The sequence below is a fragment of the Brachypodium distachyon genome, chromosome 5, assembly GCF_000005505.3.
Source record: "Brachypodium distachyon strain Bd21 chromosome 5, Brachypodium_distachyon_v3.0, whole genome shotgun sequence".
Taxonomy (NCBI): domain Eukaryota; kingdom Viridiplantae; phylum Streptophyta; class Magnoliopsida; order Poales; family Poaceae; genus Brachypodium; species Brachypodium distachyon.
In genome coordinates this window covers 26,756,591-26,779,650 of record NC_016135.3, presented here as the reverse complement: position 1 = coordinate 26,779,650, position 23,060 = coordinate 26,756,591, and the positions used below count along the sequence as shown (strand labels likewise).

At 46.0% G+C, this 23,060-nt stretch overlaps 3 protein-coding genes and 1 long non-coding RNA gene across 5 annotated transcripts; 2 read left to right on the top strand and 2 right to left on the bottom strand.

Moving 5' to 3' along the window:
• The first annotated feature begins 1,351 nt into the window (after positions 1–1,351).
• Positions 1,352–8,137, top strand: LOC100824752 (auxin response factor 11). 2 transcript variants are annotated; one of them, XM_014895511.2, is made up of 15 exons: positions 1,352–1,836; positions 2,583–2,861; positions 2,948–3,060; positions 3,150–3,248; positions 3,348–3,404; positions 3,563–3,718; positions 3,804–3,885; positions 3,998–4,088; positions 4,636–4,800; positions 4,892–5,011; positions 5,430–5,505; positions 5,594–5,729; positions 5,802–7,174; positions 7,290–7,480; positions 7,624–8,137. In XM_014895511.2, the coding sequence occupies exons 2-15, from the start codon at positions 2,768–2,770 to the stop codon at positions 7,733–7,735; spliced, it is 2,865 nt and encodes a 954-aa protein (XP_014750997.1). In that variant the 5' UTR covers positions 1,352–1,836; positions 2,583–2,767; the 3' UTR covers positions 7,736–8,137. The 2 variants fall into 2 exon arrangements, with proteins under 2 accessions (XP_014750997.1, XP_003579438.1); XM_003579390.4 differs by having other exon boundaries at positions 1,353–1,836; positions 3,804–3,888.
• Positions 8,138–8,372: 235 nt separating this feature from the next.
• On the top strand, positions 8,373–10,729 carry LOC100824448 (peptidyl-prolyl cis-trans isomerase Pin1). Its single transcript, XM_003579389.4, has 3 exons — positions 8,373–8,405; positions 8,467–8,989; positions 10,347–10,729. The coding sequence occupies exons 1-3, from the start codon at positions 8,373–8,375 to the stop codon at positions 10,469–10,471; spliced, it is 681 nt and encodes a 226-aa protein (XP_003579437.1). The 3' UTR covers positions 10,472–10,729.
• A 474-nt stretch (positions 10,730–11,203) lies between these two features.
• On the bottom strand, positions 11,204–13,759 carry LOC106865567 (vegetative cell wall protein gp1). The gene is made up of 5 exons (XM_014895788.2): positions 13,195–13,759; positions 12,498–12,713; positions 12,321–12,416; positions 11,570–12,233; positions 11,204–11,471 (listed from the first exon to the last, which is right to left on the bottom strand). Exons 1-4 carry the CDS (start codon positions 13,669–13,671, stop codon positions 12,174–12,176), a joined length of 849 nt encoding a protein of 282 aa, XP_014751274.1. The 5' UTR covers positions 13,672–13,759; the 3' UTR covers positions 11,204–11,471; positions 11,570–12,173.
• Positions 13,760–18,633: 4,874 nt separating this feature from the next.
• LOC104585459 lies at positions 18,634–20,177 on the bottom strand. Its single transcript, XR_002960753.1, has 2 exons — positions 19,804–20,177; positions 18,634–19,442 (listed from the first exon to the last, which is right to left on the bottom strand). It is a non-coding gene; the product is annotated as an uncharacterized LOC104585459 (long non-coding RNA).
• Positions 20,178–23,060: the final 2,883 nt, after the last annotated feature.

Genomic DNA, 23,060 nt, shown 5'->3' with positions numbered 1-23,060 from the left:
GGCGATGGATTGCCTCTTCTTTTGAGCAAGACCGAAAGGGTTAAGCTCGTTCTCTCGGGGCGTGAAGGCAGCGGTGGTAGAAAACTCAGCTTCCTTCCTGGTGGGCCAGATGCTGTCAGTCAATGTGCAATTCCGTATGCAACATGCCTTTTATAACAGCAAGCTACCAGCAAGCATGCGTCGGAAGCCTGCTCTCTTTTTTGAGATCCACGGCCGAACCTTTTTTTTTTCTCTAATGGTGGAAAGGGGCGAGCTGACGAAATGATTCCGGCGAGGCAGCACGTGCCACGTAGGATCATCTATCAGAGGAATTAATGCCCCGCCATGCATGCAAGGCCGGTTTCCGGCGCGCGATGGATTCGCGCGCATGGTTCCTTGTGTTGATCATCGTCTCAGCAAGAGAGTGGAATCGACCGAAAAGCGACTTTTCATCGTCAACAGCGAAAAGCTTTGCTAGCGGCTCTTCACACCGGAGAGAATCTCATTATTGGCGTGTGCGTTCTTTTTTTAGTTTTTGGGAGGGGTGGACTTTCCAGGCAATGGCAACCAAAAAGACGGGCGGACACCGCCGTATATACGGAGTGTATATACGGTCCAGTAGACGTATCCAGCGTTCTTTTTTCGTGTTGTCATGTGTTATCCCATTGGCTACTGTCATCTGTTGTCATGTCTCCGTTTAAGTACACGTACATGTGACGGGGGAGAGCCGGAGCATGCGACGCAGCATCAATCAAACTTCGTCCGCGTCAAGCTAGCGTCACACAACGCTTGCATTGCGTCACCACGCGTAGATCGCACGTTTCGCCGCCTGGATATATGATACGACCGATTGCTCTTTACGTACGTGCCTACGTATAGGGGCTTGCATCAAAACGCCCATGTGTTTCTTCTTCCGAGATTATTTCGGACGGAGAGATGACGTCGTAGCACCACTTACACTAGCCAAAGTCCATGTGCCGTCTTTTTTGGCAGAACCTGGCTCCGGTGTCTCAATTCGTTGCCGGGCCATTTGCCAAGCCCAAGCCCGGGCTAGCTGACCGACACCTCCTCAGCAGGCGTAAGTACGTCCCGTGCGTCGCGTTTTGGTTGCACATTTGTACTCGTACCGGTGGGCCGTAGAGCGCATGCCGGGGCACGCCCGCGCTGACGAGTCCAAGTGGGGGATCAAGCCGGAAAAGAGAAGCAAAAGCGAGAAGTGAAGACAAGTGTTGGGGTCGGGACACGCGCAGCAAGCTAGTATAGCTGCAAAGCATGCCTGCTGCGCCAACGGGGAATCATGGCTTCTCCCCCTCGAAAGGTCGGCATCTTTATCCCCGTCTCAAACCCAAAGCAAGCAGCAGCAGCCAAGAGAGAAGCAGTGTGTGAGGAGCGCGCACAAAAGGCGCGCACCGGGCCGGAAAGCGGTAGCACGGCCAAGGGAGGAGCGCTGAGCATTACCGTTCTCCACTACCAAGCCATACCAGTATACCACTGGCTCTACCAGCTGCGCCGTCTCCTGTCGCGCGTGCTCCCGGGCCTAGCCTCTAGGACGTAGAGCCAAGCTATAGCTAGCACGAGCTCTCGCCCGCACCACACCTTCGTTCATCTTCCCCTCCGCTTTGCCTTTATCTCAGAGCAGAGCACAGCCCCCCTGGCGTTGCGCATTTGGCTCCATTTGGGTTGCGCGCGCCTTGCATTGCCTGCCTCCTCCTCTTTATACACACACATAGACATACTCGGGTCGGGCCCTGCTCTGCTTGCTTGCCTTCCTCCCCGGAGACATTTGTTCGTTGTTGGACGAACAACATACGCCCCGCGCTCTAAGTGGCGCCCTGCTCTGCTGGACGATCGGCGAAGGTAAGCTGTTTCTCCCCGCCCGCTTCTTCTCCGACGATTCCTGGCGCTCGCACTGGCTGCAGACATTGTTATTACTAGTGTTGGTTTGACTGGTTTCTAGCTAGCACTGCTCTTCGCGGCCCGGTCCGGCGGCATTGTTCCCGTGCTCGAGCCGGATTACATTCACACGGCTGTTCGTCTTCTTGCACATGCGTCCTAGAGGGAGGGAGGGAGGGCTGGGGGCAGGCCGGGCGGCCGTTCTTGTCCCCACGCGCGCCCCGCTATGCTTGAGGGAGCCCGCGTGCGAGCTGCGGCAGGAGGAGGCGGCGGCTGGCCGATGCCATGGGCCATGTGGCATTTCGTCGAGCACCTCGCGAGCTAGTAGCAGCAGCTAGGAGTTGTCGTAGAGAGATTCTTTGTTGCCAGCCATCTCACTCTTGCGCCTAGCCCGGCTCTGTCTGAGCCTCTGAGGCATGGGTGTCGGGTGGCGTGAAAACACAAAACCCGCCTGCTTTCTTGGGAAAGTTGGGGTGGTGGTTTTAGGCGCCATGGGGACCCAACCCGAAGCTCAATAGCTAGCTCGCCATACCTGCCGGATGCATTTTTTGGAGCCTTCTTGTTCCTTTGCCTTCTTCTTTTAATCACTCTCATCCCCTCTTTGCCTTCTTTTTATAATCACTCCCCCCTCTTTGCCTTTTGCTTGCTTACACACACACATACACAGGCTGATAGATATCCTCCTCTGCTTCTCTTCAATTCGCATGCAGGCACACTCTGACTCCCGAGAATATTTTGTTGATTGATTGATTGATCAATGGCGGCGAAGTGTGCCTAAGCCGCTCGCTTAGCAGTTGTGTACAACCGAGCTCGACCTCTCGTCGGGCTTCTTGGCCTAAGAAGCTCCAATAGCAGCCGCGTTTCTTTAGCTTGGCCGCCTTCTGGATTCTGGAGAATGGCGAGCTCGCAGGAGAAGCAGCCGACCTTTGGCGTTCTGAGGAATGCGGCGGCGCTGCTCGACGAAATGCAGCTCCTCGGGGAAGCACAGGGTGAGTTGATTCAGCCTCCTCCGTTGCTGCATTTTCCATGAAATTCGTTGCGTTTCTGGGCATAATCCGAGTGCTCTCTCCGTTAGGTGCCAAGAAGGTGATCAACTCAGAGCTCTGGCACGCCTGCGCCGGGCCGCTGGTGTTCTTGCCGCAGCGGGGCAGCCTCGTCTACTACTTCCCCCAGGGGCACAGCGAGCAGGTCCCAATTCACACTGTTAAACTGTGGGTCAAATTACTAGTAGTACCTCGACTTGATGCATGGATTGCTGAAGCTTTTTCATTTCTCAGGTCGCGGCGACGACGAGAAAGGTACCGAATTCTCGCATTCCGAACTACCCGAATCTGCCGTCTCAGTTGCTGTGTCAAGTTCACAACATCACTATGCATGTAAGTACAGTTGGTTCAGGTTTAGGTTCAGATGTTTGGGTGGCCTGATGCATTGTCTTACCCCTGATGAATGCTTGACTGCTTGTCTTGCTTGCACAGGCTGACAAGGAGACTGATGAGGTTTATGCACAGATGACTCTTCAACCAGTAAATTCGGTAAGTGCATCATGTTGATTTGTTGTAAGCCAACATTACCTGGGAAATGGAACCGCTGGAAGATTCATTTAAAAAACCTCTGAAGTAAATTTTCTGCATTTTGAAAAATTTGATAGTGGAGACTGATTTGGATACTATATGTCCTTTGTCAATTTTAGGAAACTGATGTGTTCCCAATTCCGGCTCTGGGTAGTTATGCCAAAAGCAAGCACCCGCCAGAATATTTCTGCAAGAATTTGACTGCGAGTGATACCAGTACACATGGTGGTTTCTCAGTGCCACGAAGAGCCGCGGAGAAGTTGTTCCCGCAACTGGTATCATCCTTTTGTCCACATTTTGTTTTACCTGCTTGTTCTTTGTGAATGCTTCAGCTCATAGATCATGTTTTGGACCAAGCAGGATTACTCGATGCAACCTCCTAATCAGGAGCTTATCGTTCGAGACTTGCATGATAACATGTGGACGTTCCGTCACATTTATCGTGGTAGGGTCAGACACTATTTGACCTGTTTTTGTCTTGTTCATGAGTTACAGAATGTAAGGTGTCTAGGAACTCATCTCCTAAAAGTTTCTTCATTTGTTGTTCCTTGCAGGACAGCCAAAGAGGCATCTTCTAACAACTGGATGGAGTCTCTTTGTTGGGGCAAAACGGCTTAAAGCAGGGGATTCTGTCTTATTTATCAGGTGGTTTGAATTGCATGATATACTAGTATGTCTGTTTGTGATCTTAAGTCTTAACCAAATGCAACTTGTGCTGTTAAGAAACCTTAAATCTGAAAAAGTTCAGGATTTTCATGTAAACTCTAGTTATCGCGTGGAGTAAACCATATGGATTATGAAGATAGCTCCTATATTCAAACGCCATCACATCTTAGGTGATACAAAGTCATCACAAGTGTAGAATCAGCCATGTATTATTTGTTCAATTTAGATGTAGTGAAGCAATGCCTTGTAAATTAGTCTGTTACTGATGGTCATGGTCTTTCTAGTATTTGTTTACGTACATAGGCACATAGCCAGTATAGAGCAATTTCAAATGCCGGTGCAGAAGTAGCTGCAAATTATGTACAAATCTTGAAATCTATGCTAATGGTTGTCAATGCTGGGACGACAGACAGTTAGTACTGCTGTAGTGCTAGGTGACAGACACCAGACATTTACTCAACCCGTCTTCAAAAGACAAACTTAGTGGAATAAAATTTTCCACTCTAAATGAAGTTTGTGGTTGCAGGGATGAGAAGTCACAGCTACTATTGGGTGTTAGGCGGGCCACCCGACAGCAAACACAATTGTCATCTTCAGTTCTTTCTACTGATAGTATGCACATAGGAGTTCTTGCCGCAGCAGCTCATGCAGCATCAAGCGGTAGCTCATTTACTATCTACTACAACCCTAGGTAGATGATTTTTCTCTCCTTCTAACATGCTATTTTCACGTGCTTTTCTGGTGGAATATTTTACATGTATTCGTTCTTAAATTGTCTTCAGGACGAGTCCTTCACCTTTTGTAGTTCCTCTAGCAAGGTATAATAAGGCCAACTATGTCCAACAATCGGTTGGCATGAGATTTGCTATGATGTTTGAGACAGAGGAGTCAAGCAAGCGCAGGTTTGTCCACTATTCAGAGCATCTACTGACATATTTTCTACTCTTTCCTGACAGCGACGTATTTTTTCTACTTCTTATTTGACACTTTGCATTATTTCTCATTTTATTTCCTATTCCCTTGTGAGAGTATGTGTTCTCCACCAAACTATAGCTTGATGTCTATAGCCATAAATATACTACTCCGCTTCAAAGTTTAAAATATAATTTTCCTGTAAATTTTTCTCACTTTCACAATTTTTTTTTATGGGATCACTTTCACAATTTGTATACACGGCATCAAGGAAACTCTAGAAGAGTGATTATTAGAATAATGTAATGTGCTATTTAAGTTGAGGTTTTAGTATAACCTTTCAGTGTGGTGTACAGTAAGTAAAATTCTTGTCCACAGTATTGTAAGTAACTTTATTCTGTTTTACAGATACACTGGAACAATTGTGGGAGTTAGTGACTATGATCCCATTCGATGGCCAAACTCTAAATGGCGCAACTTACAGGTACCTTTCCGCAAAAACTCAAACAAACGTGCCTTTCATGAATTCATGATGTGATGTTGAGATCCTTGCATACTTTTCATTACTATAGGTTGAATGGGACGAACATGGTTATGGAGAAAGACCTGAGCGAGTGAGCATATGGGACATTGAAACACCAGAAAATGCTCTAGTGTTCCCTTCATCATCATTGAATTCAAAGCGACAATGCCTTCCTGGTTATGGAGGTACTTCTCTACCACTTCAAAAAAAATTACAATGCAAGTTGAAACAATGCTTACTCTTTTTATAACTTGCAGTGCCTGGGCTAGAGATTGGATCTGTAAATATGCCATCACTTACAGAAATCCCTACGGTGCTAGGAAATCCAAGGGCATTAGGAAATCCCTACGGTAACTTGCAGCACATGCCAGCCGTTGGATCAGAATTGGCTATGATGCTTCTCAGTCAGTCTGGCCAAAACCTTGGGACACCACTTAGTTGTCACCAATCCTCCTATTCTAGTATTATCCAGAATGTTAAGCAAAATTATGTACCTCCTTCAACATTTGGTGTTTCCACTGTTCCTATAAAGCAAGAGAGCATGCATTCAAATGAAGCTCAGCAGCAGTTGCATGCTCCTAAGCTGAGGAGAGGTGATCTGGAAAACTGTGAACTCCAGCCTGTCACTGACTCAGTTTCTGCATCGGAGTTAAATGTTGCAGTAAGAGAGCCAAGAAACACAGATTCATACCAAAGTCAAAGCATTTCAGAGCAAAATGGCAAGGGTGAGCCTAAAGTGAAGACTCGTAGGAGCAAGAAGGGCCTGTCTCGCAAAACCATTTCAGAGAGTTCTGAACTTTCCTCAACACCTTCACGGGTTTGTGCTGACCAACAGCATGGTTTTGAAGTAAAACTGGTTGCTGGTGACACTCAACAAATTAACAGTGCTAACAATGAAGATTCTTCTGGTGCACTTGCTCATGGTAACTTTGCTAGACAGCTGCAAGGCCAGCAGGTGGAACAAAATGGATCATTGTCACCACCAAAGTTAGAATCATCAAAATCACCTGACGGAGGGAAGTCGGTGAACTCATTTCCAAACCAGGGGTGTTTTTCTCAGTTCTTTGATGGTCTGGATTGGATGATTCAGCCTTCCTATTACCAAGACTCCAATGGCATTCAGTCAGTTAGTGCATCAGAGAACATTTTTAGTTCATCTGCTAATATTCCTTCCACAATAAATGCCGATACCATGGAGGCTTTTCAGAACTCTTGTCTTTCAGATTGCTTCCCGAATTCCATACAAGATTTCATCGGCAGCCCGGATCTGAATTCAATAACATTTCTGTCACCTGATATGCAAAATTTGGATGTCCAACACGACGGAAGCAACTTACCGAGCACATCCAACTCATATGTACAAATGAGCTTTTCTGAAGATAGTGGAAATCACATGGAATCTATCCAGAGAAGCATGAATAACACCTCATGCTCTCAACCACAAGCTACAGAGAGCTTTGATTTGGGAATGTACTCGAAGTTGCCAAGTTTAAAAGAAACTCAAGTTTTGTCTCTTCCAGAGATCCATAACAGTTCCAGGGGGACATCATCTTGCAGTATGGATGTAACTGACTACAGCATTGACAGAAGTGCAAAGCCGTTGAAACCACCAGTGCGGACTTATACAAAGGTAAGCTACAAGAAAAACACTACCAAGAAGGCAATATTTACTGAAAGCTCTGATAATGAGCGGAACCTAGAACTTTTGCTTATGCTACTGCTATCTTCTAATCCATGAACAACAGGTCCAAAAACTAGGATCGGTTGGAAGATCTATTGATGTTACACGTTATAGAGATTACCGTGAGCTGAGATCAGCCATCGCAAGCATGTTTGGACTCCAGGGGAAGCTTGAGCATCCTGGTAGTTCAGAATGGAAGCTTGTATATGTCGACTATGAAAACGACGTCCTTCTCGTCGGCGATGACCCATGGGAGTAAGTATTCGCCAGCTTTACATTATTTCTTGACAAAATCCAGTGCGACATTGCATGTTTTCTTCCCTTGAGCTCATCCTTGGCCATACACACATAGCTCTTCACTCACTCTCTATATTCTGCTTATATTTCTATCTTTGCAGGGAGTTCATCAACTGTGTCCGATGCATCCGGATTCTATCACCTTCAGAAGTGCAACAGATGAGTGAGAGTGGCATGCATGTCCTGAATGACTGCATCCAAACAGACCACTAAAAGACTACTGCTGTTCTGGATGAGACTATCAGTCAAAATAAAGCAGTGCAAGATTAAGCTAGAGTTCTATTCTGAATACAGTGCCTTAGTTAACTGTAGGCTGATTTACTGACAGTGTAATTGGTACTTGGTAGAGATGTTCACCAGTGTCTGTACTGTGCTTCCTTGAGGGAAAAGAAAGAGAACGGCTCATCTTTCCCTAGAGGAGCACCAAATGCTGAAGAACACCAAGCAGCGTTTTGTGTGTTGTGATTTCTTCCAGTGTTTGTGATGAGCTTTTAGCCTGATGTCTGAATACCAATGTAAATGTTAGAGCTGCTGGCTTTGGTTCTACTGGTGTAAATCTTCTTTGGCAATGAATGATCCATCTTACTCGGTACTCAAATACAGTAATTTCAGCCATGTTTCCCTTGCTCTGTTACTTAGCTAGCTTCCAATTCTTACGTCTTGTTCTTCATCCAATTTTTTCTTCCTTGCAGCTGGTTTTGAACTTTTCAGACCGCTAATCTCGTAGAAATTTTGTCAGGATTCAGTAGCGAAAAACCAATCCAATTCACAGGGGATTTGTCTATGTGGATTTGGAAGTGCATTGTCTATGCATCTGTCGGTTTCAGTAGAAAATGCAGCACTGTTGGAAATGCCTTCTGTTCCCAAAATTGGCAAAGGTCAGGTTAAGATTGAGCCATTTCTGTTGGGCAGCTGCTCTGTTATATAAGCACACGACCAATTAGCCCAGGGGGGCTCGTCTGTCTAGCCTGAAACGGGAACCAAGAAATCCAAACCCCCGACCGAAGCGCCCCCTCCGCTTCCGAGACCGCCGCGACGCCAAGATAGGGACCGAGAGCCCCGCCGCCGCGGCCGCCGCTTCCGGCGAGGGCGACGCCGGCAGGAAGCGGCCCAGCGGCGACGATGCGCCCGCCGACAGCAAGCGCCGCCGCCCCGAGGCCGCCTCCTCCGGCTCCCGCGATCGCAACCACCACCGGCACCACCACCAGAAGCCGCGCGAAGGGGACGGGGGAAAGGAGAAGAAGGAGAAGCTGCGGGCGTCGCACATCCTGATCAAGCACGAGGGGTCCCGGCGCAAGGCCTCGTGGCGGGACCCCGAGGGGGTCGCCATCTCCGCCACCACCCGCGACGACGCCGCAGACCTCGCCCGCGCGCTCCGGGAGCAGATCGCCGCCGGGGAGCTCAAGTTCGAGGTGGCCGCCACCGACAACTCCGACTGCAACTCTGCCAAGCGCGGCGGTGACCTCGGTATTTGCTCCTTGGTGCCCTCCTCCTGAGTCCTGACCAAATTGTTGGCCTGTATGTATGTACTGCTTACTGAATTTGCTAACAGGTGAGTGATTAATTGGTATATTGAATGCTGATCCAAATTAGAAAATCTAACTTGTGCATTGGATAATTTAGAGATGTGGCTACTCGAATACAGTCTGACTGGAGTGTTGCATCTGCTAGCTGCACAATAATTCAGACAAGAAATGGCTGTTAGGAAACCGTTATTGTTATACTTATGCAATATCAATTATGCTAGACAAGTCAACAACGCAAGAACGGGCGTTCGAGTCTTGAACTGGATCACCACCTTTTATTGCCTTTTTAGTGCACTGGATGGGCGATTTGTTCCTGGTATTTGTCGTTTTTTATCTGTCCATTTGATATCTTTATTATGGTTTCGAAAATTCAGATTCTTGTGCCTTTCAACTTTCAGTATAATTAATTTCCAAGAGAACATACAATTTAATATTCTTGTGCCTTTCAAGTTTCAGTATAATTAATTTCCAAGAGAACATACAATTTAATTAGGCAAGTATTCACTATAATAACTGATGGTTGCGATAACTTGGAATGATTTACTCCAGTTAGTTTCCTAATTTATTCTTTCTATGAATATCATAGAAGTGAATATTTCTAGTTGCTTCTTTATCTCGTCCGCCATTATTTTCTGACACTTAGTCACTTGAACTATATGTATAACCTTGTACTCCATAGCTATCAGATAAAAGGTTGAATTTCTACCTTCAGGAACATTGTATGATATTGCAGGGATGAACACAAGCGTGTGGGGACACAACAGAACGCACTATACAGACATGTATATTTTATTGTTCCAAAAAAAGAAGCTGCAGCTGCTTTTTTAACCAAATGTGTCTTGTCCTGTTAAGAGATTACATATGAAATGGTTCAGGCCTGGCATGTAAACTCTACTTTGCATGAGATTAACCATACGTATGATGGAGTTTATTCTTGCATTCAAATGCCATCATTTAGGGATACAGAGTTGATTACAGTCTAGCTTCTGTCTTTACTTAATTTACATCATCTGGATGGTGTACTGAAGGAATGCTATTTGCATTAATCTGCTACTTATGGCCTTTCGAGTAGTTAACCGTCTCTTCTTTATCCATGATGTTTGAATTCACATATTCCCTCCGTCCCATATTAAGTGACTCAAATTTGCCCAAATATGGATGTATCTATGCTTAAAAAGCATCTAGATACATGTAATAGAAAGTCACTTAATATGAGACGGAGGGAGTACATCTGTTCTGTTATTTGAAATTTGATTCGTGATCAAGCGTAACTTTTCCATTCATGGTGTATGATGTAGGTCCATTCGAGAGGGGCAAGATGCAGAAGGCGTTTGAGAAAGCAGTTGTTGCTCTGAAAGTGGGGGAGATGAGTGATGTGGTTGATACTGACAGTGGGGTGCATATCATCTTGAGGACTGGCTGAGCGCGTCCGCGGAAGCTCGCTCTTGAATTTGAATGAGTTTTTTATGTGGAGACATTTTACTTCCGTTGTAACTCTTTGCCAGAGGCGTTGGAATGTTGCTAAAAAAAACAAGCTAATGCTATCAGATTGTTTGTACGGCAGGATTAGACAATGGTGGTGCGTGTGTTGCTTCTCCTTTTGTGTCTCGAGAATGTTAACTTTTTTTTTTGAGAAAAAATGTTGTGACCACAAGCATCGAGTTGCATCTTCTTTTGTGTTGATCCAGTTGCAGATATTTTTCAGTACTACTACCTCCGGTTGAGGATTTAACTAACGTAACATGATTTCTATATCAAAAAATTATGCCATTAGAAAATAGAACATTTGAATCTTCTAACGATATAATTTTTATGATATAAAATTTATTTTGCATTAGTTAAATGTTCACGGGGCCATAAACCGGAACGGCCTAGAAGGAGTAGCTGATAATACAGAAATCTGGTGCCGAGAAGCTTGGTCGTTCTGCATTGATAGAATACATTATGTGTGTTTATGTGGTAGGAGTATAAGTTAGTAGTAGGTATAATACTGCAATATCTCGAACAGCCCAAGGCCGCTCCCAGGGATTTAATGTGCCCAGCCACACTATAGCCGAACTACTGAAGATACACAAGTTTACTGTTTGAGTGATCGTATGGACTACTTTATTTTTCTTAAAATCATGTGGAATACTTGATGCCCGAGTTTGCAACATATTTTTGTCCAAGAAACAAATGAAACTCCAGGTCACAGACGCAGCAAAAACTATTTAGAATGCACAAAGTTGTCATCAGCCAATCCTCGAGATGATATGCATTATGAACCCACTGTTAGTATCATCCGTACCACTCATCATCTCTATACTTTCAGAACAACTACTTCTTTTGCCTCCGTCTTGTCCTACTTGAATGGAGCAACTACTTCTTGGCCTCCATCTTGCCCTAGTTGAATGGAGCAACTACTTCCTGGCCTCCATCTTGCCCTAGTTTAATGGAGCAACAGGCATCACACAAAAGCGCAAGTTATTTTGCTATAACACAAAAGGCAGGGAGAGTCAGGGGCATTAGAGTCACCACATACCTTAAGTCAACTACACTCCGGAACCTCTGGGGCAGAATCAACATTGAAGATCTTTTGAATTATGATGGAACCAACTACTTGCAAGCTGAATCCCACAACATGAGCTATTGCAAGTGAAACCATAGGGTTCTTTCCAATTGGAGTATGGTCAAAACCAAATGACAGAGCAAAGGCCGCAGTGTGCAAAAATACGTGACAACCTTCAACCCATTTGTTCAAAACAGCCACATCTGATCTATCCACTATTAGTATCTTGATGAGCATGAAAGAGATCACGAGAAGAAACCAAGACCCTGCCTCAATCCAAACACTCGCAACCTCACGGTCCTTCATATACTTCAACAACAACCACTTGATTAAGAGCATCACCCCATGAAACAGAAAAAGCATACCGATAATGATGGAAAGACGCCTGCATCTTCTCTTTTTGTCCCTCTCAATTTGTCTGACATCCTCACTACTTTCCGTGTCATTCTCATTCTCATGCCCTGCATCATCTCTATAGAGCTGCCCACCACCATTGTTGCCACTGCCATTGCTCCTCTCACTGTTGCCATTGCCGTTTCCACCACTCCTGCCATTTCCATTAAACCTTGTCCTTGCTCTAACAACCCCCCTTCTCCAAATCAAGGGAAAATGTGCTCGATTCGCTGAGGAAAGATTCCTGTGGATTAAACAAGTTGCTTTCAAAAAACTGATATAAATTTGTAGAAGAATGTAGAGATAAACATGCGCATAAAAGTTGGCTTACTGATATGATTGGAGAAGATACAGGAACTTCTTGATCTTGACTTCTGGACCATTTTTCAGTTTGCCAATCATAGTCACCAAAATCTGATGCAGAATCCTGCAGAAATAAGCAAAGTAAATGAAATGAAATGATGAAACAAATAGTTCAGAATAAAGAACAAACTAGAAGTATCAGCACCTTAAGCTTTTGCCCTGAATCTTCTTCATGTTTTGCACCAGAACTTTCACCACCCCTATCAATCAGCACCTTAAGCTTGTGTCCTGAATCTTCTTCATGTTTTGCACCAGAACTTTCATTACCCCTATCAATCAGCACCTTAAGCTTGTGCCCTGAATCTTCTTCATGTTTTGCACCAGAACTTTCATCACCCCTATCAATCAGCTCAACCTTGCACTGCAAAGAAGTTTCCTATTAGCAACAAGATCATCTATTATATAGTACATTTATTAAGAACAAACTGTAGAAGAGGCTCCGAAATGTAAAGCAGACCATCATATCAAAGGTGTTAAGCCGTTTGGTAAGTAACAACCAGCAAAATACTTTAAGCTTCAGAAAACACTTGCTTTTGATAGAGTACTTGGATGAATAAAAGCCTATACGACCGCTGCAAGTCCAGGAATCCCTCTCTCAGACTCTACCAGATTTAAAGATAGAACAATGGCCCTGAGATGTTAAAACTAATGGAAGGCTTCAGCAGAGAAAGGGAGATTGAAGAGAACTAACAGAGAGACTGTCTCTAAAAAATAAAGCAGACCTGCCATCCTTGATATGAAGCATAGCAAAATCTCTAAAGGATTGCCCAAGCCGAAAAATATCACGCCACCAGAAAGAGCCCTTAACAGGTCCATCATGAGGGACAGCGGTGTTGTCATACCTCTGTCGCTGACAACGAGGCGACCTTGCGGGGCGACGCTGAGGAGACCACGGGAGAGAAGGGCTCTGAATCGGGACTCGTAGTAGGCACCGGCGATGGTGGCGGCGGGATCGAGAGCGCCGGCACCAGCGAAGAGGTAGTGGTGGAGGAACGCGACGACGGCAGGACCTCTGTCGCTGACGACGAAGCGACGACGTTGGTGGACGGCGACGGTGAGGAGACCGCGGGAGAGGAGGGCGCTAAATCGGTAGTCATCGTAGGCACCGGCGATGGTGGCGGCAGGGTCGACAGCTCCGGCGTCGGCGAGGAGGTGGTCGTGGAGGAGCGCGACGAGGAGGACCCCGGTGAGGGTGGCGACGCGGTGGTTTTGGAGCAGCGGGACGGTGAGGATACTGGCGACGAGGGGAGCGTTGGTGTGGGTGGGGATGCGCGCGGGGAGGTTGCTCGGGAGACGCTCTGGTTCGCCGCCGAGTCCATAGGGACGCCGCCGGAGGGAGCCCGTCGGCGGCTCGCCTCCAAACCCCGTCCCCAAAACCCCGGAGGCCTGTTCTTCCACCTTGAGCGAGACAAGCTGTGTTCTTGTTCTTTTCTTTTCCAAACGAATTTTTCAAAAATAAACGCTGGAGATCATTAATTTTTTTTAAATGCCAAGTTAGTCCATTAGTTTTGAAAGTACAAGTTTGAATCTAATATTTTCTAAGTTGTTCACCAAAGGTTCTTATTGTGTCTTCTAGTTTCACCGTGCGCCATGTAGGCCTAACCCCACCTGTCGACTAAATGCCCCGAAAATTAGACCATGTCTTCCGAACATTGTGCCCATACAACGAGCCAAAATGATACCAGGTTTACTTGATTTCAAATGGACCGAAATGTATCTTTTTTTTTTGGCAAATGGCAATCTGATTTGTTACCCGACAGGTGGGCCCAAGCCTACTTGGCGCTGGTTAAACGGGGACATCAGTTGATCAGATTAGCAGATACACACTTAGGAAATGTGGTGAACGGTTTAAAAAAATATTAGGACCTAATCGTGCATTTCCAAAATTTAGGAACAAATTGGCACATTTTAAAAACAATCGGGACCTCCGGTGCACTTTACTGATGTTTCAACCCATCTCGGATATTATTACCGCTATTTATTTTTCATGTTTTACTTTTTTTATCTATCTATTTTTTTACTCTTTCTGTCTTAAATAACTACTCCACAACAAAAATAAAATAAATGACACACTATAAAATACTTTACTGTTTTGCTATTTCTAAGGCAACCGAGAAATAACTATTTTTTTTGTCAAATGCAAGAATTATGCATGAGAAAATCTAGATCGGATGGATATGATTGTCGACTGAAAAATAGACACTCAGAATACTTAAATACAACGTAGTGCATAAACATGTTTTTTCTTTTTTTATGAAATTCGGCAATTTCTTTTATTAAGCCCGGAGTAAACAATTTGTACAGTAGAAAAAAATCAGAGGATGTAAAGAGGGGAAGGAGAATATGTCCAAACTTCTACTAACGTAATTACATGGAAAAAAAATTAAGCCATTGTTCAGTTAATCCCATCCTTGTCCTAATCCCTTTCATTCCCCTTGGTTTTGAGGTGTGCCGAACGAGCCCTAAGGGCCCCTTCGTTTCATCCCGACGGGGATGAATAGGATTAACAAGATTAAAAATCAAATATCTCCTACATTACTCCAATCCCCCTCAAACCCCACCTAAGGGTCCATTCGTTTCATCCCACCCTTAGGGCCTATTCGGTTAGGTGGTGTTCGATGGGGACTGGGAAGCAATAGAGGGAAATTGATCTATAATTTTGCTAATCCCCGTTGATCCCTGATGGCGCGGGATGAAACGAACGTGCCCTAAAACGGGTTGAACCACATTGTGGTTTTGAGGCTAGCGAGCCGCCAGTTGGTGAGCTCCTCGGCAATTTGCTCGAGAAGGCGATACCGCGATTCGGGGGGGGGGGGGGGGATGATGAACATGATTTTAGTCAAGGTACATTATACGGGTTGCATTTATATGCATATGAGTTCAAAGAAATCGGAGGGGGTGACCTCTCTTTTTCAAAAAAAATAAAATGCATGTGAGTTCAAAACTAGCCAAACTAGTGCACTGATGTGGATTAGAGAACACGTGCGACTGGCAATTTCTGGCTAAAAAATGGTTAATTCAGGCTGTTTTTTTTAAGAGACCTCTGCCTATTTTCGAGGTGTCTGCTGCAAAGTTGTGTAACTCTTTATTCGATCCGGCCACTCCATTAAAAAATAACAATGTTTTAAAGATCGAAAAATGGCTTTACAAAGCTGGCATAATCTATTTTGGAAGGCACGTTTTTTCAACCACCGGGTTAGAACAAAATAAATAGATCAAGATACTATTAAAATGTAAAAAAAAATTTACTCAAAACCAAGACACTTGAGCTAGTGTAAACATAACACTTATTTTTTTAGAAAAAAAATTCAAAAAATATTTGTTTTTAGAGATATCGGTCAAGAAACCCACTGATCTGCAAGTTTATTGCGTTTTGACACGAAAAAAGGCGTCAGTTGCCAGATCTAATGTGACGCCAACGTGGCTTCTCTGACTCTCTGTTTCCCGATCTTAATCCCTTGCGGCCTTGCCGGGTCAGTCGGCGACGGCGCGCCGTGGATGCCAACCATCAGAGCACCAGCATGAGAAAAACTGAAGGAGAAAAACAGGTTTTTGGGAGTGAGAAAACCCAGTTTTTTCTCCTCCACAGTTTTCCTCTCCACTAGCATGAGAAAAACTGAAGGAGAAAAACAGGTTTTTGGGAGTGAGAAAACCCAGTTTTTTCTCCTCCACAGTTTTCCTCTCCACTAGCATGAGAAAAACTGGCTCCCTATAATTTCCTAACTCATCAATTGCAAGTCCAATTTGATAAAATTTCATACAAAATGCAAAGTGTGACTGCACATTGGCCAAAATTGCATCAATTCCATATAAAATGCAAAGTTTAGATTACACATTGGCCAAAAAATTATCTTTCCAGGAGGTTCCTTGCCGGCGTCGTCTTCTTCAGGGAAGAACTCAGGCAGCGTGGGCGTGGCGGCTAGGGCAGGCAGCGGGAGGAGCCTGACCGCCGGGTTGCTCCGAGGCGGCGGAGTGGCTGCTAGCTCGCCTGCCCCTTCTTCTCGCCGGAGGAGCGACGTCCGGCAGCCTTCGTCGGGGTGCGGGCTCGGGGAGGAGCGGCCGGCGCGGTGGGGGCCGGCGCCGTTGGCAAGGGAGCGGCGGCGGCAGGGTGGAGCTGCCCGTCTTGTGGCTCCCGACGGGGACGCCAAGCCCAGGTGCCGCCGTGCCTTCTTTTCTCGGCCGCGCAGCGCCGTTGGGTGTGGCAAGAGTCGTGGATGCAGGCAGCGGGAATGGGGCGACGGCAAAGGAGGGTCCAGTGGTGGCGGGGAGAGCCGGCGGAGGTTGGCCGGCGGTCGGCGACGGCGGTCGGCGGATCGACAAGCAAGAGTCTTCCCGCGTGAGTCGCTGGCGTGCGCAGGCGAGGAGAAAAATTATTCTCCGTGGAGGATAAACTCCCTATTTGGAGGGGGGAGGAGAGAGGTTTTTCCTCCCTCCCAAAAAAAATTCTCATTGTAAAGGTGTTTTGGGGTGCTGGTGGAGCACTTTGAAAGAGAAAAAAGCTGTTTTCTCGTTTTGGGAGTGAATTTTCTCCTGCTGGTGGAGATGCTCCCATAAGGCTCGGGAACGGCGAGGCGATCGATGACGAGCTGCTGTTCCAGCCGGGGAAGAACTGGAAAACCCCGCTGCGAACCCGCTCATCTCCCCCGGCGCCGACCGTCACCTTCTTCTCGTCCCGAGGTCCAAAATGTGAAAGACTTAGCGGTTGATGTGCAGTCCCTCTAGTGGTCAAATTAATATATATTCCCTCCGTGTCTCAAATTTGTCTATATCAAAACAAGTCTTAATATGTAAGTATATGAACAAAGTTGCGGCAACGGGCTAAATGTGTACGGAATAGTTACTACGTACTAAAAAGGCAGAAAGTCCAGCCAACGGCAGACCAACGGGAACAACTGAATACTACCTCTTCTTGAGCAAATCGGCACATATTCGACCTCAATTTTCAAATGACAGCTAAGTGCTATTTTCTGCCAGTAGATCAACAGCAGCTCAAATTAAATGTAACTGCGTGTCCCCACTTGCATATGCTCACTCTGTGTTGGTCTTATCTCTGCCCCTATCTCTCTCACCTCATTTGTACTTGGACTAGTCTAAAGTTGATAAAAAATAGCCAAGTACGGAAGATGGCTTCTACAAGAGCGCCCAGATTTGACAAAACGGAATTTGGTCAGCAGCATGAGATTTGACAATATTAATTCCTAGAGAGGTTATAATGAAAAAGTATCCCGACAGATTATTGCAGACAAGATATCGCATAACAGAAAACTATCCAATGTGGATATTATAACAAATGCTGAATTGTCTTTCTTAAATAACTGCAACAAGCCAACAAGGTTATATCTGCAAGAAATGCTGAATTCTTATACCTAGAGATTAAACATGTATATAAGTGAGAACTAACACCAATATGAAAGTCTCCAAGAGTTATATATAAGGATAAAGAAGATTGACAGTCTCAATAGCAGAAATAGAGGTGAGCACTCATGAAAAGGCATCCATGAACTGCTTGCTCCCACTACAGACAGCATGAAGAAAATTCTTTATTTTAATTTCAGACCTACAAAACGTGCATCCGAGGATCCAGAAACACGTGATAGCATGTCCTTCCTCATTGTTGAGATACTGTCTTAATTCTCTGAACAAAACAGATGGGTTGATAAGTGCCAGCTTACAGACCAGAAATTGAACCGGGTTAAGACACTTGGTACATAAAGTTTGAGAACTACCTCAGGGAGCAGGAGCCACACAAAAAGAGCAGGCAATCGCAACTCTATTACCCTGGTTGCGTTTAGTGAATGAAAAGTCCCTTAAAGAGCCAAACACTGGTAAAAGCTCATAATGCCTGCGTTTAGTGAATGAAAAGTCCCTTAGGGGCTCAATATCTTCTTCAAAGAAAAATTACTCAAGTCCATCCTTAAACTGGATCTCCAACAAGCTTTAATTCCGATGAGGCAAGAAACAATGCTAATTTGCAGTCATCTACACATGAACACTACTGCATACGGCTTTTGGCGATCAGTATGCAAGAAAGTTCAGAACTCTGATACCTAGAAACTTAGCCTTTCTGTATGGGATAGACTAAATTCTTAGCTGATGTATAGCGAATAGATTGTTTTTATCGTATGTTCATGATGTTTTTATCATATGTTCATGTTTGTCTAAACTTGATTACTCATCTAAATTTGAGAAGATAAGAAACAATTCCCATTCTTTCAGCAAGAACTGTAATCCAGGATATAGACATAAAGGACCCTACATATACGAACAATAGAACAAGGGGGGAATTTAATTCGCTATGGAATGGTTATTCAGGATGAAAACACTGAAAATACTACTAGTAAGTATTGGATCATTTATCTTGTGACACAATAGGTAGGAGCTATGAGTTGATGCGTCCTAAGTACTCTCCCCAAGCCAAAAGGAAGTCTGAATCTCAGCAGCAAGCAAATCATGCAGAACACCAAAGCTAGATTAAAAAGCACTAGTAGCAACAACCTAATTTGACGATGGTTGACACTAAAATGCAGATAGAGGGCAAGCCATCTCACTTGCTGCCCTCCCAAACACAGATCAATATGTTACTGATACCCCCTCAGTCCCAAAATAAGTGACGTGGATTTGTATATAAGATTCTATACAAATCCACGTCACTTATTTCGGGACCGAGGGAGTATATACAACGACTTCAGCAACAATTAGACCCTGTCTCCTCCAACGAGTTGGACTTCGCACTCTGGCCTCTTGGGGAACACGGACCAACCAAATTTCTGCTGGTGAATGGCGATGAAGTACGCGGACACAAGGAAGAAGGCCCCGGCGCTGAGCCTGCAGGACATGCGGTGTGTGCCTGGGACGAGGAAGCTGGAGATCAAGAACGTGAAGGCGATTGAGAGCGATAATACCATCATGCACACCATCCTCTTGAACTCCTTGCAGTCCTCCTTGTACTTGGCCAGCTCCCTGGCGTACTCCTGCTGCTGCCTCTCGATCTCAGAGTTGGTTGCCGCCATGTGCTCTGATCCCTCCACACAACGGCCGAGCCAGGAACTGCTGATGCCCCGTGCCAAACTAGTTTGGGCCAAAATAATTCCTACGCCAATTGAGAATAGTTTAACACAATATTCAATGGTACAACTACTGAGCTAATACATAGCAGAAGACAAAAAACAAATGTATTCAGCAGTGTCAATTTTTCTAAACAAACAACACAGAACAATAATGCAGCTAAGTTGGTTGGCGTAGCATTTTCTGCACAAGTCAAAAGTAACTCGGTAACTCTATAACATGGGTCAGTGTGCTCTGTCACCGTGGCTCACAAGTAGTAGGAGGTAAGCAATGCAGCTCAGCCATGCCAACAAGAAACTCGATTATGAATCGAGTGCTCAGCAGCAAATTCATCTAAAAAATCACCAAGAGAGAGAGAGAGAGAGAAGGGCAACAGAGGGGCCTACCGATTGGGGATTTGATGTGCACAGGGGACTTGAAGATTGGACAGCGCCACAGTCAACTTGAAGATCGGAGAAATTTGGGGAGTCGGCCAGTCGGAGGAGACGACGAGCCGGCGACGCCCGGACCTGGCGGCGAGTCTGCGCTGCCGCGCTGGTCCGACGGCGAGCGCGACTCCCTGACCTAGCGGGCGGGGCCGGCGGGAGCCGGGGTGGCGGCCAGCGGAGGAGGCGTGTGGGAGGGTGGAGGCGCAACGCGGGCAGCACTGCGGCAGAGCCGTGTGGTGGCCGGCGGCGTTCTCTCTCTCTCTCTCTTGACAGCAGCCTGCGCTCTCTCTCGATCTCTCGATCCCCCGTTTCAGTTTTTTTGTTTTTGTTTTTTTTAGCGAACCCGAATCAGACTCAGTTTCCTTCCCGCTCTCCTCGTGTTTTCAGTGGCAACTGGCAAGGTGGGCAAGCCGGCAAGGGCTGCGCCCTTGGCCAAGGCCCAAATCAGGTATGGTATGGGCCAAAAATAATTCCTATGATCCTCGCAAAAATAATTTCTTCTTTCCAGCAAGCTAGGTTTTTAATTCTAAAAACAAAACTAGCTTGGTTTCGCTAAACAAAAAGCTACCTAGGGTTTGTCGCACTAGCAATAGGGATTCAAACGATCGGGTGCTGTATAAAGCCAGAGGCGCGTTTCTTTCTTATCTCTCCTGTCTAAAAGATATGTACTCCCTCCGATCCATATTAATTGTCTCAAATTTAACCAAATATGGATGCATATATGTCTAAAAAACGTTTAGATACATGTAATATTTCGACAATTAATATGTATCAGAGGGAGCAATGCTTTTGCGCCTAAGTCTTCGTCCACTCCCGTTCGTTCGCCCACTCCTCGCGTCGTACCCATTAAACTGTTCCGAAACACACACTGAAAAAAAAACACGGCATGCCCTCCCCATGCATCCAAATCGTCCCATCCCTTGCTTGATGTCCACAAGCAACTATTCTCCGTTCTTCTCCTACCTACGCCCTCTCGCCCTCGTGTTGTGCCGGTGTCCGCTGCCTCCTCCTTCTCCGCTCCCGTCACCGTCACTAAACCCTCGCACGCTACCTAGCTACCCGAAGCGCAAGCAGCAAGTGTCCTCCGCCGCTACCTAGGGTCATCCAATCCAATATTAGTGAGGCTTCAGCTAGCCAGATTCATCACTACAAGCCTAAATTGACGGAGCGAGTGTCTCCAACGTCGATGGTGATAGGTCAGTGCATCTTATTTTTTTATGCTACGTACATTCTTTTGACATGTTGCGAGCTCGTATTTAGTTTATGTCACGTACACACGGAAAAGATGTTGCGACGATTTTGTGGGTCTATTACATGTTGGTTATTTTCTCGACAATTAATTACAATTAGCGGGATTGGTTGCACGCATATTTTTTGGGTTGCATATACTACGAGGTGTTGCAGTTTTTTTGTTGCATGTTTTTATTAGGCCATGGAAAAGAAATGCTGCAATGATGTTTAACACCTTGTTTGGATGTAAATATTGAACCTTGGTATTAGACATTGACATTGCAAAAGGTCCGAAATACCGAGATTTAGAGTATTTGGCTGGTTTAAATATTCATCGATGGCATTGAGGCTCAATATTGAGCATCCAGTCCATTAGGCAAAACTGGGTCTGAGCCAATGTCCAGGTAAAAGGCTCGACATCGTGCGGTATTCGGGATCCTCGTTCCATCGCCCGACACCCGCGCTCGATTCCTCACGGACACGTTTTATTTTACCTTCTCCCTTCTAATTCCTCACACGCAGACCTGAGGGCTCCGTCCCGAGACTCCCGAGCCCGCCTCCTCGTTCAGTCCTTCTCCATGCGAGCGGCGCCGGCGGAGTTAAGGCAGCGACGGCCCGCCTCCTCCTTCTCCAGCGGCTGTGGCCGCCGACCTGCCTCCGAGCGGCCGCGGCCCCTTCCCGCGCCGCCTCCCTCACCTCTCACCCCTCTTCCTCTCCGCGATAGCAGGTCTCCCCGGCGACCGGCTCGGGCGACCCGGCGCTCTCCTCCCTCGTCCGCGCCGCAACCCTATTACAAGACTGCGCCGCTGCCGCCCTCGTCCAAGGCGCAATCGAGGCCGATTCTAAGCCTGCCCGACGCGAGGAGGGACGAGGGAGTGGAGGCGGTGAGTCCTCTTCGTCGTCAGCTAGCGGCAGCGTCTGGCCAGGCGAGGGCGGCGGCGCATGCGGGCGCGGCGGCCGACGGCGGTGCGCGAAGGGAGCGGCAGCTAGCGGCCGAATCGGCGGGCATGGAGGAGCTGCGTGGAGAAAACGAAGAACATGAGGTCACAGATTTCACGGACCCGAAGCTGCTGGCCATTCTTCAGGAACTGGACCCTGCACCTGTAGATAATTCAAGCAACCGCTGATGCTTGCTGCTGCTAACTGGATGATGAACAACTCTGTTACTTGAAGCTGCTGTTATCATCCTGATTTCTCGTAGTGTCACACACGAACACGATGATGAACAACTCTGTTACTCCTGTCTTTTTGGGTGGTCCAGATTTACTCCAGAATTTGTCTACACTTGTTTATGTGAACGAATAAAGATCTAAGCTACGTGGTAGCAAGGAAGGATTACTGGGATTTGATAAAAGAAACATTTTGGTACGTGTGTATAAAATTATAATGCTCATCCTCGTTCAAATGCAATTCTATCATTTTGACCATCCAAACAGGATTTGGCATTCAACCTCAATATCAAGTCTATGTTTCGGATATCTAAACATCCAAATATAAATATTGGCATTCAACCTCAATATCAATATCATGTGATATTGGCGTTGGAGCCAATGCAATATCAAGCCTTCCAATGTTTACATCCAAACAAAGCCTAAATGATGAATGATGTTGTATACGGAGTACATTATTTTTGTTGCATGCGGGAGTTTTTTCTTCAGTGATGATCGAGCACATCAAAATCGGATGGTCAGTAGTAAACCGAGTTTTAATTAACCCCTGAACGCCGGACCGATACCTAGCGTTCTTCGGATGAAAAGTAAGCTATCTCCATCTCGCCATGAAATCCAGTCGTTCCAAATCGCCGCAGGGTCTCTATCATAGTTTCGATCCCCTTCGTGCTCCAAAATATCATGATTTGCTTGCTGCTGAGATTCAGACTTTTGGCTTGGGTGATTACTTAGGCGCATCAACTCATAGCTCCCACCTATTGTGTCAGTTGCTGGCCTTCCAAACACAGATCGATCTGTTGCTGATATAACTAGACC